Source organism: Betta splendens, chromosome 9 (genome assembly GCF_900634795.4).
Source record: "Betta splendens chromosome 9, fBetSpl5.4, whole genome shotgun sequence".
NCBI classification, from domain to species: domain Eukaryota; kingdom Metazoa; phylum Chordata; class Actinopteri; order Anabantiformes; family Osphronemidae; genus Betta; species Betta splendens.
The window spans coordinates 22,858,749-22,872,747 of record NC_040889.2 but is presented as its reverse complement, the minus strand read 5'-3'; the positions used below and the strand labels follow the sequence as shown (position 1 = coordinate 22,872,747).

The 13,999-nt window shown below is 50.4% G+C and overlaps 2 protein-coding genes and 1 long non-coding RNA gene across 6 annotated transcripts; 1 reads left to right on the top strand and 2 right to left on the bottom strand.

Annotated features, from left to right (window-relative positions):
- Positions 1 to 484: 484 nt before the first annotated feature.
- Positions 485 to 8,011, bottom strand: rasef (RAS and EF-hand domain containing). 2 transcript variants are annotated; one of them, XM_029163830.3, is made up of 17 exons: positions 7,445 to 8,011; positions 6,285 to 6,431; positions 6,124 to 6,214; positions 4,785 to 4,880; positions 4,617 to 4,694; positions 4,418 to 4,533; positions 3,848 to 3,916; positions 3,688 to 3,754; positions 3,514 to 3,596; positions 2,957 to 3,215; positions 2,747 to 2,887; positions 2,525 to 2,675; positions 2,352 to 2,433; positions 2,121 to 2,235; positions 1,671 to 1,778; positions 1,511 to 1,587; positions 485 to 1,282 (listed from the first exon to the last, which is right to left on the bottom strand). In XM_029163830.3, the coding sequence occupies exons 1-17, from the start codon at positions 7,738 to 7,740 to the stop codon at positions 1,186 to 1,188; spliced, it is 2,073 nt and encodes a 690-aa protein (XP_029019663.1). In that variant the 5' UTR covers positions 7,741 to 8,011; the 3' UTR covers positions 485 to 1,185. The 2 variants fall into 2 exon arrangements, with proteins under 2 accessions (XP_029019663.1, XP_029019664.1); XM_029163831.3 differs by having other exon boundaries at positions 2,747 to 3,215; positions 7,445 to 7,800.
- Positions 8,012 to 8,785: 774 nt separating this feature from the next.
- On the bottom strand, positions 8,786 to 11,428 carry LOC114862371 (F-box/LRR-repeat protein 20-like). The gene is made up of 10 exons (XM_055512004.1): positions 11,260 to 11,428; positions 10,834 to 10,994; positions 10,599 to 10,753; positions 10,414 to 10,497; positions 10,266 to 10,332; positions 10,035 to 10,157; positions 9,839 to 9,966; positions 9,657 to 9,773; positions 9,453 to 9,560; positions 8,786 to 9,249 (listed from the first exon to the last, which is right to left on the bottom strand). Exons 2-10 carry the CDS (start codon positions 10,864 to 10,866, stop codon positions 9,153 to 9,155), a joined length of 912 nt encoding a protein of 303 aa, XP_055367979.1. The 5' UTR covers positions 10,867 to 10,994; positions 11,260 to 11,428; the 3' UTR covers positions 8,786 to 9,152.
- A 17-nt stretch (positions 11,429 to 11,445) lies between these two features.
- LOC114862373 (uncharacterized) lies at positions 11,446 to 13,896 on the top strand. Of its 3 annotated transcripts, XR_008695721.1 has the most exons (6): positions 11,446 to 11,523; positions 11,762 to 11,851; positions 11,936 to 12,016; positions 12,133 to 12,198; positions 12,290 to 12,751; positions 13,004 to 13,896. It is a non-coding gene; the product is annotated as an uncharacterized LOC114862373 (long non-coding RNA). The 3 variants fall into 3 exon arrangements; XR_003786957.2 differs by having other exon boundaries at positions 12,290 to 13,896; XR_008695720.1 differs by having other exon boundaries at positions 11,452 to 11,694; positions 12,290 to 13,896.
- Positions 13,897 to 13,999: the final 103 nt, after the last annotated feature.

Here is a 13,999-nt window from a genome sequence, read left to right as displayed (position 1 = left end):
TGCTGTCTCTGCCACACAGTAATATATTCATTACTGTCATTAACCTCTCGGCTACACAGTGGCCTTATCTAATTATCCTCCTGTTACCGCCGAGCACACACGCGCGCCATCCTCAGCTGCCGCCCCCCCCTTTCTCCCGTCCCCACCTCCACTACCCCACATGTTGTTTGACAAATGAATGATCTCGCCTCATCAAGCACATGACAATGTAAACAGATGGGAGGTGGAGACAGGGGCCCGTGCCAGCGCTAAACACACAAACACACACAAAAATCCCTGACATATGCTGCAGTTATCCTCACAGCTAGCAGACGCTGGGGGAGTATGGCTAACAGGCCCGATCGCAGGGAGCTGATCTGATTTACCGATCTGTGTCTGCGTCTTCAGGGGGGGTGACAGATGGAGAACAGGACTCACGTCTCCAGCACTCAAGTAACCAAATACATGTACTCAAGTATTGTAAATAAGACTGAAACAGTGAGAATGAGGCTCAACAAGTGTCTGTCTTCACTGTGCTTTCATACAAAGTCCTTCAGAAGCCTGATAATAGAGAGGAAACAATTACATCAAGTAGTGTGCAACATCCAACGTTACATTGAGACATGTTGACAGTACGTCCAAGGTAAAAATAAAGGACCGTCTTCCTGCTATGTCTCTCTGATATTTGCAGAATTTTCATTACGTGTTCAAAAAAAAAGAAAAAAATACACAAGGAAATAAACTGTAAAGATAAAATGATTTGCTATTTGTACATCTCTGAAAAAATAAACACAAAATCATCTAAATGTAAAGTAAGTGGACAGGAAATGTAAATGTAACACTGTGGGTAACATGACATAACATGACATGAGGTTTAACACATGTCAACAAAGAAGAATTTAACTTTAACTTTTCCCATAAGTCTCTGTCTCCTTGTCAGCAGTTTATAAAGAGTCTCACATTCTTGATGTCAAACTATCGGCACTTGCACAGACAATAAGTGAGAGTGGAGGTGATTCGTTATCACCAGCGTGACATCGTGACCCAGTTCAAACGCAGCAGAACCCGTTTGCTCCACTGCGCTGTAATTACAGGACAGTGAGGTTGCGCTGCTTTGTTCTCAGTGCTGAGGGTCTGCAGAGACCGTCCCTCTTTCTGCATCAGCTGAGCTGTTCGTCGGTGAGACGATGAGCCCGATGAGCGGTGTCAGCAGCAGGGGAGGTTGGCTTTACTCCTGGGGGCGTCCAGGCTGGGCAGCGCCTGGGAGCTCCTTTCACCGAGCGCAGCATGTTTTGTTACCAGCCTGTGAGGAGTAGAGAAAAACACAAGGACCGTGAGGCAGCAATCAACCAGCCAACAAAGAATTTATTAAACGGTTTCCTTCTTTTAGTTCTTTTGCCGTTTGATCGGTTCAGTTCAACTTTATACCACTAGGGGGCAGCAGATGTCAGGTTTTAATTCCTGCAGGTTTTGCTGTTTATGGTGGCTTCGCAGTTACATACTAAATACTCAAAACTAAACAGTGCCTCACCTGGCCAGGTGCAGAACAGCCTCCAGGATATTGGAGCCGTCTTTGGCACTGGTTTCACAGAACAGAGTGCTGTATGTCTGTTGGGCAAAAACAGCAAATCATTCATCCTCAATCCAGGTCTAATCACATCAAAATGTGATTGTTAAGCATTTGTTGCTACCATGGCCAACTTCTCTCCGTAGCTGGTCGGAACACAGTTAACGCCGTCTTCTCTCAGATCACACTTATTACCCACGAGCATGATGGGAACATTTTCCTGGGACACATCCTGCCTCAACGTAAGAGTAGAAGGCACAAACACGGGAAACGGTCACTGGGGAATTGACATGTGACGAATAAAAGAAGCAAACGCACACACACACACACACACACACACACACACACACACACACACACACACACACACACACACACACACACACACACACACACACACACACACACACACACACACACACAGAGCGGTAGAACACAGCAGAGTGACGTTCACATGCTTCACACCCACTTACGCATCAGCTGCATGTAAAAAAGAGCCACAGGAACATGAATGAATAATTATAGACAGTCAGTAAATGCTCAAAGTCGGCAGGAGAGGAGCGTGGGCCGTTACCTCGATCACGTCCACCCACTCCCTGACATTAAGGAAGCTCCTCTCACAGGCAACGTCGTACAGCAGCAGCACGCCGTCCGCCCGCCGGAAATAGGACTTAGCGATGCTGCGGAACCTATGCGGATACAGAGAGATCCACAGAGATGGAGCAGATTACTGCTGCTCAAATGTGATCAACATATCATTCCAAATGCATCATTAAAAAGCCACAGACAACCCTTGAACACACACCTCTCCTGTCCCGCGGTGTCCCACAGCTGCAGTAAGACCGGCTCCCCGTCGACTATCAGCGTCTTCATCTGGAAGTCTACTCCTGAACCCAAAGCAGAGACAGAACCGACGCGTCACAAGCGTTTTGAATGAGGACAGCGGGACAGAGTAAAGAGCCTGTCTGCGTCTCTCACCCAGAGTAGCGCTGGAGTTCAACTTAAACTCATTCTTGCAGAGGCGAAGCAGGAAGCTGGACTTCCCCACAGCGGCGTCTCCGGCCAGCACCACCCTGTAGGCCTTCTCCGAGGTCATGTAGCCCAGGTCCACGCTGTCCTTGTCCTCGTTCTGCAGGAGAGACGCAGGACGCGGTGACGCCTGCAGCGGGACGCGCGCCCGTCTGCGCTCCGGACTCTTACCTGCGCGGCGATGGCGCTGAGGGCTTTTCTGGCCGCCGGGGCGGAGGGTGCGCCGACGGTCACGGGCTCAGACGGCTTCCAGTCCAGCACCGAGCTGCTGTCTGAGCCGAACGCCGATTCCCCGTCCTGGGTTTCTGACGCCTGGGATGTAACAGGCCACGACGTCAGAACCTGCCCAGTTGCGTTGTTAGCATTCAATCTTGGTTTTACCTCGATGTCAGAGTTTTCTCCGTCTCCCCCATTCCTCCCCGTCCTCCGTTCGTGGCCTCTGGCCTCCTGCTCCGAGTCGGAGCCACCGCGTGAGCGTCTGAGCGTCGACAGGCCACTGTCCACGTAGACCTCGGGCAGACTGTCCACCTCGCACTCACTGCTGTCCCTGCGCCTCAGGCCCGGGTCACACATGGCCAGCGCCAAGGAGTCGCAGCTGGGTCGACTGTAGACAGAGAGGTCGTCCATGCGCTGGGAGAACCTGGGGCAGAGGTCAGGAAGGAGGAGCTGCAGACTGCGTCATCTCTTAGAGCAGGTGTGGGGGGGGTGACGTCCACGCATCAGCGTGGACAAATACCTCGCTTAAGTGAAACCGTGAGCTGGATCTCAATGTGTGTATCACCGTGTACTTAGGTAAAAACTCAATTCAAGCTGCAGATACAAACAGGTCAAACCTGACAAACCGGGTCTGAAGTAAATGACAGCTGGAAGCAGATAATTATCCTAAATCCACTGATACCAGCACTGGAAACACAGGGACAGGCTGAGACACCTCCTACCTGTCCATCAGCGCGTACGGGGACGAGTAGCACAGGCTTTTACTCCTGCTCCCGTCCTTGACGTCTCCTGGAGACCCGCCAGACTGTAACGAGACCCACGAGGAGCAAAAAGACGCCCTGAGATGACTTCAGGGTCTTTCAATCCAGAATCTGTACTTATCTGTGTGCCTTTACCCTTGTGATCTTCTCCAGAGCGGCCCTCAGGCCATCGTTGGTGTCGTGGAGTTTCCTGTTGGCCGATCTGTTCGCGCACAAAAAACCCCCAAACACTCTTCATTCTGTGTTTTTAATATACTACTGATGTTTTCAATGAGACGGCACCGTTGAGACTTACTGCAGGACTTCAATCTGATTTTCCAGGATGTCTCGCTCATCAGAGAAGTGCTTCATAAGCTCCACGTCTCTGCAACAAACCATGGTGATAGAGCAGGTGAACATATACAACTAAAACAAATACTACGTTTTATTTAAACTTTAAAGACACTCATCTAAACCAACAGTGAATCATCGGTGACGCTTTCATCCCTTTATCACAGTTAAAGACCTGAGACCAGTGTCTTTGCTTCATGAGCAAAAGTCATCGGAACTACTTCACGGGTAACGACACACAGTGACAGTGTCAACACCATGAGACAGGGAGTTATCCTGCTGGCGGCTCTGTTGCTAGGCAACGCTGCTGAAGAAGTTATTGTGTGTGCGAAGTCTCTCCAGGATATCCTGTTTCAGCTGTGACAAAACGAAAACACCCGTCGGGGATGAGACTGCGATAAAAGCCCCCTCTGAGACCCACGCGTTTATAACATAGTTATTACTGTGAAGTTCGGCTTAATTTAGGATTTCTAAAGCAGCTTGGAAACAACATAGGTCGACTCAATCTGATAATGTGAACAGCAAACCGACTCACCGCTCAGAGCTGATGCTTTGGTCCGTCAGCTCTGTCTTCAGCGAGTCCATCTCGCTCTGCAGACAGGCCACCGTGGTCTGAGACTTCAGCAGCTCCTGCTTCAGCCGCTGGTTCTCCTGCAGAGACGAAGAGAGGAGCGGCGTCACCGCGTGAAACGCAGCGCTTCCACGCGGCCACGCGGCCGCGCGACGGGCCTCACCAGCGTTAGCTCGCCGATCCTCCTCTTCAGCGCCGAGCTCTCGTCCCTCACGGTGATGCTGTTGTACCTATCTTCTATCTAACGGACAAATGAGCACGTTTCAGCGCGAGGCTTCATCTTCACACCTGCTCGTGTTGTGTAACTGAACAAAGCATGCAGTAACTGCACCATCTGCATCCGCTGGATCCTGCACTGCAGCTCGCACACTTCAGTTTCATAGTTCCTCCGTAAGTCGCCCAGCGCCGCCTCCGCTCGCTTCTCCTCCTGTGCACACACACACACGCACACACACACACACACACACACGCACGCACGCACGCACCCACACACACATGCACACACGCACGCACGCACACACACACACACGCACGCACACACACACACGCGCGCACGCACACACACACGCACGTGCGCGTGCACACACACACACACGCACACACACGCACACACACACACGCGCGCGCACACACACACACGCACACACACACACACACACACACACACACACACACACACACACAAACACTTGATTATTAGCAGCATTAAAATAACAGCTGCTTTCTCCCACTGCCTTTACGTAATTTGTGCTATTTTGGAGTACGTTTTATTCAACGTATCAAGGCTGCTGGGAAAAACATATCAGCTCCTGTTACACACTATCTGAATTCCAAAAATAAACCTCTTACAGGTGTAAGAGTACGTACACGACGTAACCGTACAGGTGACTGTGTTTTCTCAGACAAAACAACCAGCAAGTCTTATGATAAACGAGCCTTATATAAATGTGTACACACAGAGGACACAATAAAAAAGTTAAAATGTACTAATACAAGCAGAAATACCTTCAGGTACTTTTTGTTTTTTAAGGCCAAATATTGTTATCATTGTACTGTTCACACCTTTCCTGGAAACAGCTTCTAGCTTTCGAATGCTCAAATGTTAACCCTAAAAAGCGTTGGCATGGCAACCACCTTTCGTAGACGTATAGTACGGTATAGTACAGTGTAGTGTAGATAATCCGCAGTGACAGTTTTATCTCCAGCGGAAACGTTTTTCATCAACACGGCAAATGTAAATATTCTGTCAGAAACTAAGAGCGACAGCGAAGATTAGCAAAAGCAAACAGTGCGTTGCTTTAAATACCAACCACTACACACACTCCTCCAGTCTTTAGTCGCAAATAATAACTATATAAATAAACAACATGTAACATCCAAACCGAGCAAAGACCGACCGAGCGCTGTTTGACTCAGTGCAGCGACGCCAGCTGTTGGCCAGGTGTGACGTCATGTGACATTCAGCCATGTGCGTCTGTTTGACATCAGGGAGGAGCTGAGCAAACGCGCCTGCCGATTACTTTGCCTACACAAACTCCACAGACACAAACAGGCCGCGCTTCCGAAACCTTCGCTTCCAGAACGCGCGCTTCTGGAAAACTGCACGGGGCCCTAAACCCGAGCGCACGCGGGGTCAAAGTGACGTATATGTGTATATGTATGTGTCCCACCTGCTCGCGTGCTTTCCGCTCCGCGGCTTGGATGCGTTGCTCCATCTCCTCCTCCATCTCGCTGAGCTGCATCGAGGCCTGGTCCTGAGCTCTGTGACACGACAGTCAGGTCACGCTTCATCCCGTTTGCACAAACCGCTCCCGGGCTTTTGGCTGCTCACCGTTTGATGGCCAGGGCCAGGTTCTCCATCTCCGAGTTCTGCTGTTTGATCTCTTTGGTGAAGTTGAGGACGACGTTCTCAAACTGGGGAATGAGTCGCGGCTCGGTCAGGCTGATGTTGTGGTACAGCGTGGCCGCTTGTTCGTGCCTGCGACACAGTGAGGTTCATACTGTACAACACATGAGGTTTTCAGGGGTGTCGGTGAACTCACATCACACCGTCCTTCTCAGGTTCTTGCATGAACTTGTCATTTATTGTTGCGCTGTGATGAAAGTGGGTCATATAAGTGTGTTTGCTGTGTGACTCACAGCTGAGTATATAGAAACTGCTGCCTGCCTCACAATGACTCACTGCAGTGTTCCACACAAACTAATGACACCACAAACACGCACTCGAGTGTCTTAACGTCAAGCGTTGTCGTATTTGCACTGTGCAGCAACAAACAGTTAAACACCAAGTCAGAGGAAGCTCGTGTTAAACACAAAAAGGGGCCTGGGAGCTCTGTGGGTACAGCGTCAGCCCGGGAAGCAGGAGATCCCAGGTCCAAGCCCGGTTCTGGCAGCAGGTGTCCTTGAGCAGGACACTTCACACCACGCTGCATCGTGGCTCCACACTGCATGGGCTCAAATGCAGGGGGGGGGGGGGGGGGGGTGATCAATAAAGTTCAGCTATTATTAAATTATTACACACACACACACACACACACACACACACTGGGTTTAATACTATTGCAAAGTGGGTTCCTCAGTTAAATACTAAAATAATTAACAAGCCGCTTTGTTTCTCAAGAAAGAAAAGGCCAAGCGATGATAATCTGACGCATGATGAACGCAAAGCATTTCTGGTTCTAAACATGACCTAAGTCACTAAAGCCACATTTCCTCAGCAAAGCGACCATGTTCTCTGCTCAGATTTAGTTAAAAGCCGCAAAACTGAAGCACCCTGAGTCCTTTAGAGCCAAACAGAAATGCAGTGAAAGAAGGTGGAACGCGCCCAAACGGGATACTTTTTTTAAATACTTTTCCCTGTTTCCTTGTCGACGTCGTGACGCACGATCCCGTTTACCGACACTGCGCTCACTGTTAAACATATTGACTCGATCATATCGCCCCAGCATTTCCATACGCGCCCAGCTTCCCGTCCGTCCGGCGGACTCTCACCTGGGGATGAACTTCACCTGCTCGCCCAGTCTCCGCTCGAAGTTCTCCCACGCCACGGACGCGTCCCCGCCGCGCGCCTCCGCCGCCTCCGCCTGGAAGCCGCCGATGAACTCCGTCACGGTGACGGTTCCGTCCCGGTCGACGTCCAGCTGCTCGAAGATCCGCTCGGCCTCGGCGGCGGACACGCGCAGCTCCCCGCACATGGCGCGGAACTCGCCGCGCTCTATCCGCCCGGACTGGTCCGCGTCGTAGGCGTGAAAGAGGGAGCGCAGGCGGCCGCGCTCCTCCGCGCTCATGCCCCCGACGGAGGGACGCGTCTGTCTGGCCGGAGAGGAGAGGTCGGAGGGAGACGCGTTTCCGAGCAGCTAAACTCTGCCAAGTCCCGCAATGAGCCCCTATCCGAAGACTGCGGCACTTAATAACGCGTTAAGAACACTATAATGGAGGTAATCCATTCATAAGCTCCTGCTCCTTTGCTGTTGATGCGTCCAAATGACAGCTCTGTGTGAAGCCTACCTGTGTGAGCTGTTTGTGCGTCCACTCCTCCCTCTCTCTCTCTCTCTCTCTCTCTCTCTCTCTCTCTCTCTGTGAGAACAGAGCTCTGGGCTTCAGGCCAAATGAAAGTGCCTTTATTGTGGGGGGAGGCTAATAGCTTGTAATGGACTGAATAAACTTTAGAGAACCGGAGCCCATCAACGTGTTTAACCTTCGACCCTGTGATAATCACAGTCATGACATAATCACACAGTCAAATCGGTGACTCACATAGATTAGGTGTAAATTGTCCCATAATCATGTGTTTAGTCTAAACACCTGTGAATTCACATCAAACCTGTTGCTGACCACACAGTAATGCTAAATAACATGCAGATAATTAGATAATTAGGTAAAGTCACTGTCACCGTCTTGCTCCTTCTTGGAACAGTCCATCTTCTCTCTGGGACGCGATCTTTACTAGTCAGACTTTCCTGATGCCACAGTTTAATTGTCTAATTGTGGCGTCAGACAAAACAACCAGAACTAATGTAACTTCTTGTGACTATAAAGAGCAAGTTATTAATCTCTATCAGAGCATGTAGATCTCTTTGAAACAAAGCCAATCCTTCCTCCAGCTCCTTTTTTATCCACGCTTATCCATGATCATTTCCTTTTAAATTTGCACACACTGTTGACCAAAATAATTTGCTAGGATTATTAAAGATGAGGCTTAAACTGGCTCTGGAGTGGAACAGTTTTCTGAGCGTGACAAAAGAAGGGACATAACAAAATGATCAGGATTGACAGAAGCAGAATGCAGATGAACTAACAGTTGGAATCAAGATGAAATCTTATGCAAATAAATAATGTAATAGTTTTTTATTTGCATACAATATATGCAGCGTGCAGTATCTTCTTCCACTCAGTCTGGCATCACGTTGTGCAGCAGGTGAAGCCTGCATGTCGGCACAGCTTAATTAATTTAGAACCCACTCCAGCAGTAAAAGACGATCTGCTGTGAAAAAATTTTTATGGTTTTTCACAAAAGCACGGGGGTGACTAAAAAAAACGAAGCAAAGAGAACAAGATAACGAGCCTGATCGAATCGGAACCACCCAAATAACTCAGAGCCCAGCACAGCAACACATGTCCCTGTTGTTGTTCAGCCCATGTACACGGGATGATCGTAAAAGCTTCTACGTCCAGCTGTGTGCAGATGTTTGCAGGTGAGTCAGGACAGCGGGGAAACGGTCACGTCACTGTTGACGTCTCTGATGTCTCTCTCAGTTGGGAGTTGGGGACAACCGTAGAGATGGAGCACTCTCAACCTGGAGAGAGGAACAGGAGAATGGCATGCGTGTGTGTGTGTGTGTGTGTGTGTGTGTGTGTGTGTGTGTGTGTGTGTGTGTGTGTGTGTGTGTTTGTGTGTGTGCATGCGTGCACGTGCGTGTGCATGTAGGTGTGTATGCGTGCGTGTGTGTGTGTGTGTGTGTGTGTGTGTGTGTGTGCGTGTGTGTGTGTGTGTCTCTACCTTCTGCAGCGCCTGCACAGCTCCAGTATGTCGTCTAGGCCGATGTGGCAGAAGCTGAGCTTGACAGTCTGCAGGTTCTGGCTGCAGCCGTTCGCCAGCAGAGTGATGCTGCGTCACACGCGCAAACACACACGTGGTTTCTCCAAGTGCTTGTGGGAGTCATCGGGGAATGAGGTTCCCATTGACAGACACTGCATGTCCTACCCTCTGCTTCCTGTGCCGGTGGAGCTGAGGTCCAGCTGCTGGAGTCTTTTACATCCCAGCGTCAGCGACTGAACTCCTACGTCTGTGACCGCCCCACAGCCGCTCACGTCTACGCATCTGACAAACGAAGGCAAAAGAGGTGAAGTATTTTGGACATTAGCCCTCCAGTGGTGTGTCTGTACCTGATACACGGTGTGTATTTGCCGATGTTGTGCAGCGTCAGATCGGTGACTCCGGGGCAGGAACTGAGCGTCAGACTCTGAAGTGCAGCGCAGCTCTGAAGCAAAGCGTCCAGCATCGCATCCGTAACCTGCAGCAAAACCCAGGTGAGTAAAACATCATGAAGCAATGTAACGACGCAAAGCAGGTCAAACCTACAGCCTTTAGACCAGTGAGATTCAGAGAAACGAGGCCTTTAAGGTGCGACGTCATCACGGCGAGACTGTGTTTGGTGACTCTCGGCAGCTGCCCGATATTCAGATGCTTAAGACCAGGACACATCTAAGGCACAGAGCAGAAAACCAGCCGTGGGAGCATGTTGTGCCGTGAAGCAGCGTTTCTTTTGCTGTGGTTGTGCATTCTGGTCTCTAGCTTCTAAAGGCGGAGCACCTCGCACACCGTCTGCAGACAGGTCGCCGTGAGGAGCTGACAGCCGAACACCTCCAGCCTGCACAGACTGACACACAGCAGCGGCGTTGGGCCGGCGTCCGTGCACGCGCGTGAATGTGACAGCGGAGCGTCGGGGGACGGGACCGACCTCTGCTTGTGCCTCCGGACCAGCGTCTGCAGCGGCGCGTCGGTGACGTGACAGCCGTTCAGAACCACCGACGTCAGCGTCAACCTGCGGGAGAGACGAGCGCGTCATTGACCCTGCCCGTGGCCTCCTCGCGGTCGAACCGCGTCTCCGGTCGTGCGACGCGTTGTGTCGCTGGAGCGACGGACCCGGCGCGTCCCTCGCTCAGCGCCGTCACTCCTCCGTCCGTGGCGCCGCTCCAGCTCACGTCCACGCTCGTCACGCCGCCGCACAGCCGGCCGACCAGGGCGAGCACGTGGTCGCCATGGAGACCAGCGCCCATGCAGCCGGTGACGCTGACTTCCTGTGACGGACAAATGATCACCTGTGGCAAAGTCTGAGTGAGGCGATCGCTGGGAGGTGTGGTTGGTTTCATGCCTGTACCTCCACCGTCTTCCTGCTCAGGAGGAAAAACATCTCCAGGCCGGAGGCGGTGACCGAGCGGCTGCTGCAGCTGCGCAGACACAGGCTGCGAGGACGCCGTTTGCCCACGCACAGCAGCCACCGCTCCGTCAGGGTGGAGTTTGCAACGCTCAGTCTTTTCCCTGTAGCAGCAAAAGAACCATTTAATGCACAGAACTGTGACCTACAGCTGCTGAGCTGAGGGAGCGTGTCAGGGCTCAGGCCGGCGTTATCTCAGAGCGTGTTTGTCCAGGGAGGGCGGCGTTACACAACGGCGAGGGAAGAACGCCACTTGCATCATGGGAACGCAGCATGTGCTGCTACGTGGACAGGTTCAGGATCACTGCAGCTCATGAGCAGCTAGACTGGGCCTCACCTGCATCGTACGTTAGACAAACAGACGCTTACACAGTGTGTGATCTGTGGCCAGCGCGTGGAGGCGGCTGCAGACCTGAACCACCTCGTACAGGTGACTGAGAGGCAACAGAGACAGGATGGACAGCCACACCTCATCAGGTAGACACAGCCAGTCGGGTGCAGCGCCCCCTGCTGGCTGACGGGCGTAACGACAACAACACAGAGAACACGTCTGAGGATGAATCGGGATTTCCATGGATGAGGAAACGCTGGCTTTCATAAGACGCTACTAAAGCTAGAGATAATCATATTCATGTGAGACACAGCAACAGCAGTAATGTTACACACACACACACACACATGCTCTAATAACCGTCCCTGATATCTTATGACTTGCTGCTGGATCGATTTCTGATCAAGTGTGAAATCAGTTTCTTCAAAGGAACAGACATACGTCTGTTGGCTGGCGCCTCAGCAACAAACCCGGTAAACATGATTAATTTTATCATTAATTTTAGTCATATGAAAACTGGTGACTTTTCTGTTTTCTCAGATTGAATCTTTATTCAGACGGAGATGCTTTCTGGTTTTCGTGTGTAAAGCCTACCTGACGATGACGTGTGCGTGTCCCTGTTGGCTGCAGGTGTGTGTGTGTACCCCTGCCCGGTGCCGTGTGTTTTGCTCTGGCCTCCAGCGTGTGTCTCTTTTTGTGTGTTTGTGTGTCCAGGCTCCCTGTGTATTTGTTTGCTCCCGCTGACTGAGGCCTGGGGGCGGAAACGTGCAGTTACACAACAGAAATTTACAAAAGGTGCAGCATACATCGTTTAGGCGGTCACCTCATCTGTTGCCGTGGCAACGTCCCTCCATTTCCTCCGTCTGTCCTTTTGAAATTTTCGCTGAGCCCCCTTTGTCCTCCACCTTCAGTTCTTGCCTTGTGATCTTTGATTCCTGGACAGGAAAAGTTCACCTTTAATTTAATTTCACCTTCAAGTAAGTTTGTATTTGAAACACGCCACTGTGCATAAAAGTTATGACCTATTGTCTTAATGAGCGAATGCTTCCATTTGTTATTCCTCCACAGACCAGAAGGTGGCAGCACTGGACTCTGACTGACTGTTTCTGGGCTACATAGTGGAAACTTGACAGCAATATTTGACCACATATACACTTTGCTCATTACCTGGATCAGCCGCAGCGCTTTGCTCCATCTGTGATTTAATGTGTTCATCAGCTTCTGCACCGTTCGTGTTCAAAACATAACTGTTGCCATTAAGGTCCGGATGTGCAGGTCTGGTACGATCATTGTCCGCACACAAAGACGTGCTCTCTGCCTTCACAGCTGCAGGTGTTTCATTCACATTCAGGTGTTCATGAGGTTTAAACCCGTCGTGATGTGTAACTGGCGTCTCTGTGTTTCTGTTTTTGTGAAAGGCACTCTTCTCTGTGACCACTTGCACTTCATTAAGGTGTTTTTTCATTGCAGGATTCGTGCTGGTAGAGTTGCATTCAAGGGAAGATGCAGGCAGAGCTCGTGCTCCTGCAGGTGTTGCTGCGTCTTCAGAGGATTTCTTATCTTTCTCTGTACTGTTTGTCCGTCTTATGTGATGCAGTTGATCCACACAAAGCTTGTACTGCTCGTAAACAGTCAGGTTTGATGGAATTGTTAAATGAGAGGTGGACGTGGGTTTTGGTGGTTTTGCCGCCTGGTCGAGATTATTATTTGTCTCCGCATCAGAAGCAGAGCTGCGTGTTTTGCACATCTTCCCATTTAGAGCCTGAGTTTCTCTGTTTTCAGTCCAAGTTACATCATTGTCTCTGTGCTGAACATCGGAGCCGCTGCTGAGGAAGCTGTGAGCCCAGTCCAACGCCACCCTCAGCTTCTGCTGCTCGCTGACGGGCGAGTCGCTGAGAGAGAGGAGGTTCAGCACCTGGTGGATGCTTTGCCTACAGTTCCCAGCATCCTCCAGGAGTCCAGACGCAGCTCGTGTACAGGTTGTGGTACGATGCGTCTCCTCGGTTGTAGTTGACGCCTGAGAAGCGCTCTGTGACGCCATTGACCAACATTTACCTGCTGCTCGTGCTCCACAATGTGAGAGATGAACCACGCTGGGCTTCAGTCACACACAGCGGCAGTTTGCCTCCTGTTCTGAAGTAAAGACAAATCTCATATGAACTCAAGAGGAATCATCACACTATGTGATTAAAACATGTACTTGTATTAACTTGTGCCTTAAAAACAACAGCTTCAGTTTAGGTGAATCACAGATCGTTCTTACCCTGTTCTGTCTTCAGGTGTCTTGAGTGGGATCCAGAGGCGTTCATGTGCTGTGTACATGTACGTGTACTGTATTGACTACTTACACCCGACCATATGATAACACCACCGCCGCAAAGGTGTGAACTCTGCCTGTAACCCAGAGGTATTGGGTTGCTCAACAAACATCACCATAGAGATGCCAACAGAGTGCAGTGAGTCGACCGCACCAGGAGAGACAAAGCCTTTGCACAGTTTAATGAGAAGGTTCATGTTCAAAAACAACTTACACAAACATTTTACCTTGTATTCATCATAATACGGGGGAGCAAATAAACCTAAACACAGAACAGTTTGGTGAAACAGAAAAATGGTGGATAATGGATCAATAATGGTGAAATGAACAAAATTCCTGTACTGTAACCCTTTGTTTTAGTATAGAAGCATATTTATTAAAATCGCAGTGTGTGTGTGTTTCATCTTCCACCTCATCTGGTGGAGAAGGAGGAAACAGTAAAGATGCACAGGTAAACATGA

Coding starts and splice junctions, on each gene's coding strand:
- rasef (XM_029163831.3), bottom strand. CDS start 7,740: ATGAGCGCGGAGGAGCGCGGCCGCCTGCGCTCCCTCTTTCACGCCTAC. Junction 6,432..7,444: donor CAGGTGAAGTTCATCCCCAG/GTGAGAGTCCGC, acceptor ACTGTGTCGCAG/GCACGAACAAGCGGCCACGC. Junction 2,676..2,746: donor TCAGCGCCATCGCCGCGCAG/GTAAGAGTCCGG, acceptor TCTCTCCTGCAG/AACGAGGACAAGGACAGCGT.
- LOC114862371 (XM_055512004.1), bottom strand. CDS start 10,866: ATGTTTTTCCTCCTGAGCAGGAAGACGGTGGAG. Junction 10,158..10,265: donor GTCTGCAGACGGTGTGCGAG/GTGCTCCGCCTT, acceptor TCTGTGCCTTAG/ATGTGTCCTGGTCTTAAGCA. Junction 9,250..9,452: donor CTGTGCAGGCGCTGCAGAAG/GTAGAGACACAC, acceptor TCCTCTCTCCAG/GTTGAGAGTGCTCCATCTCT.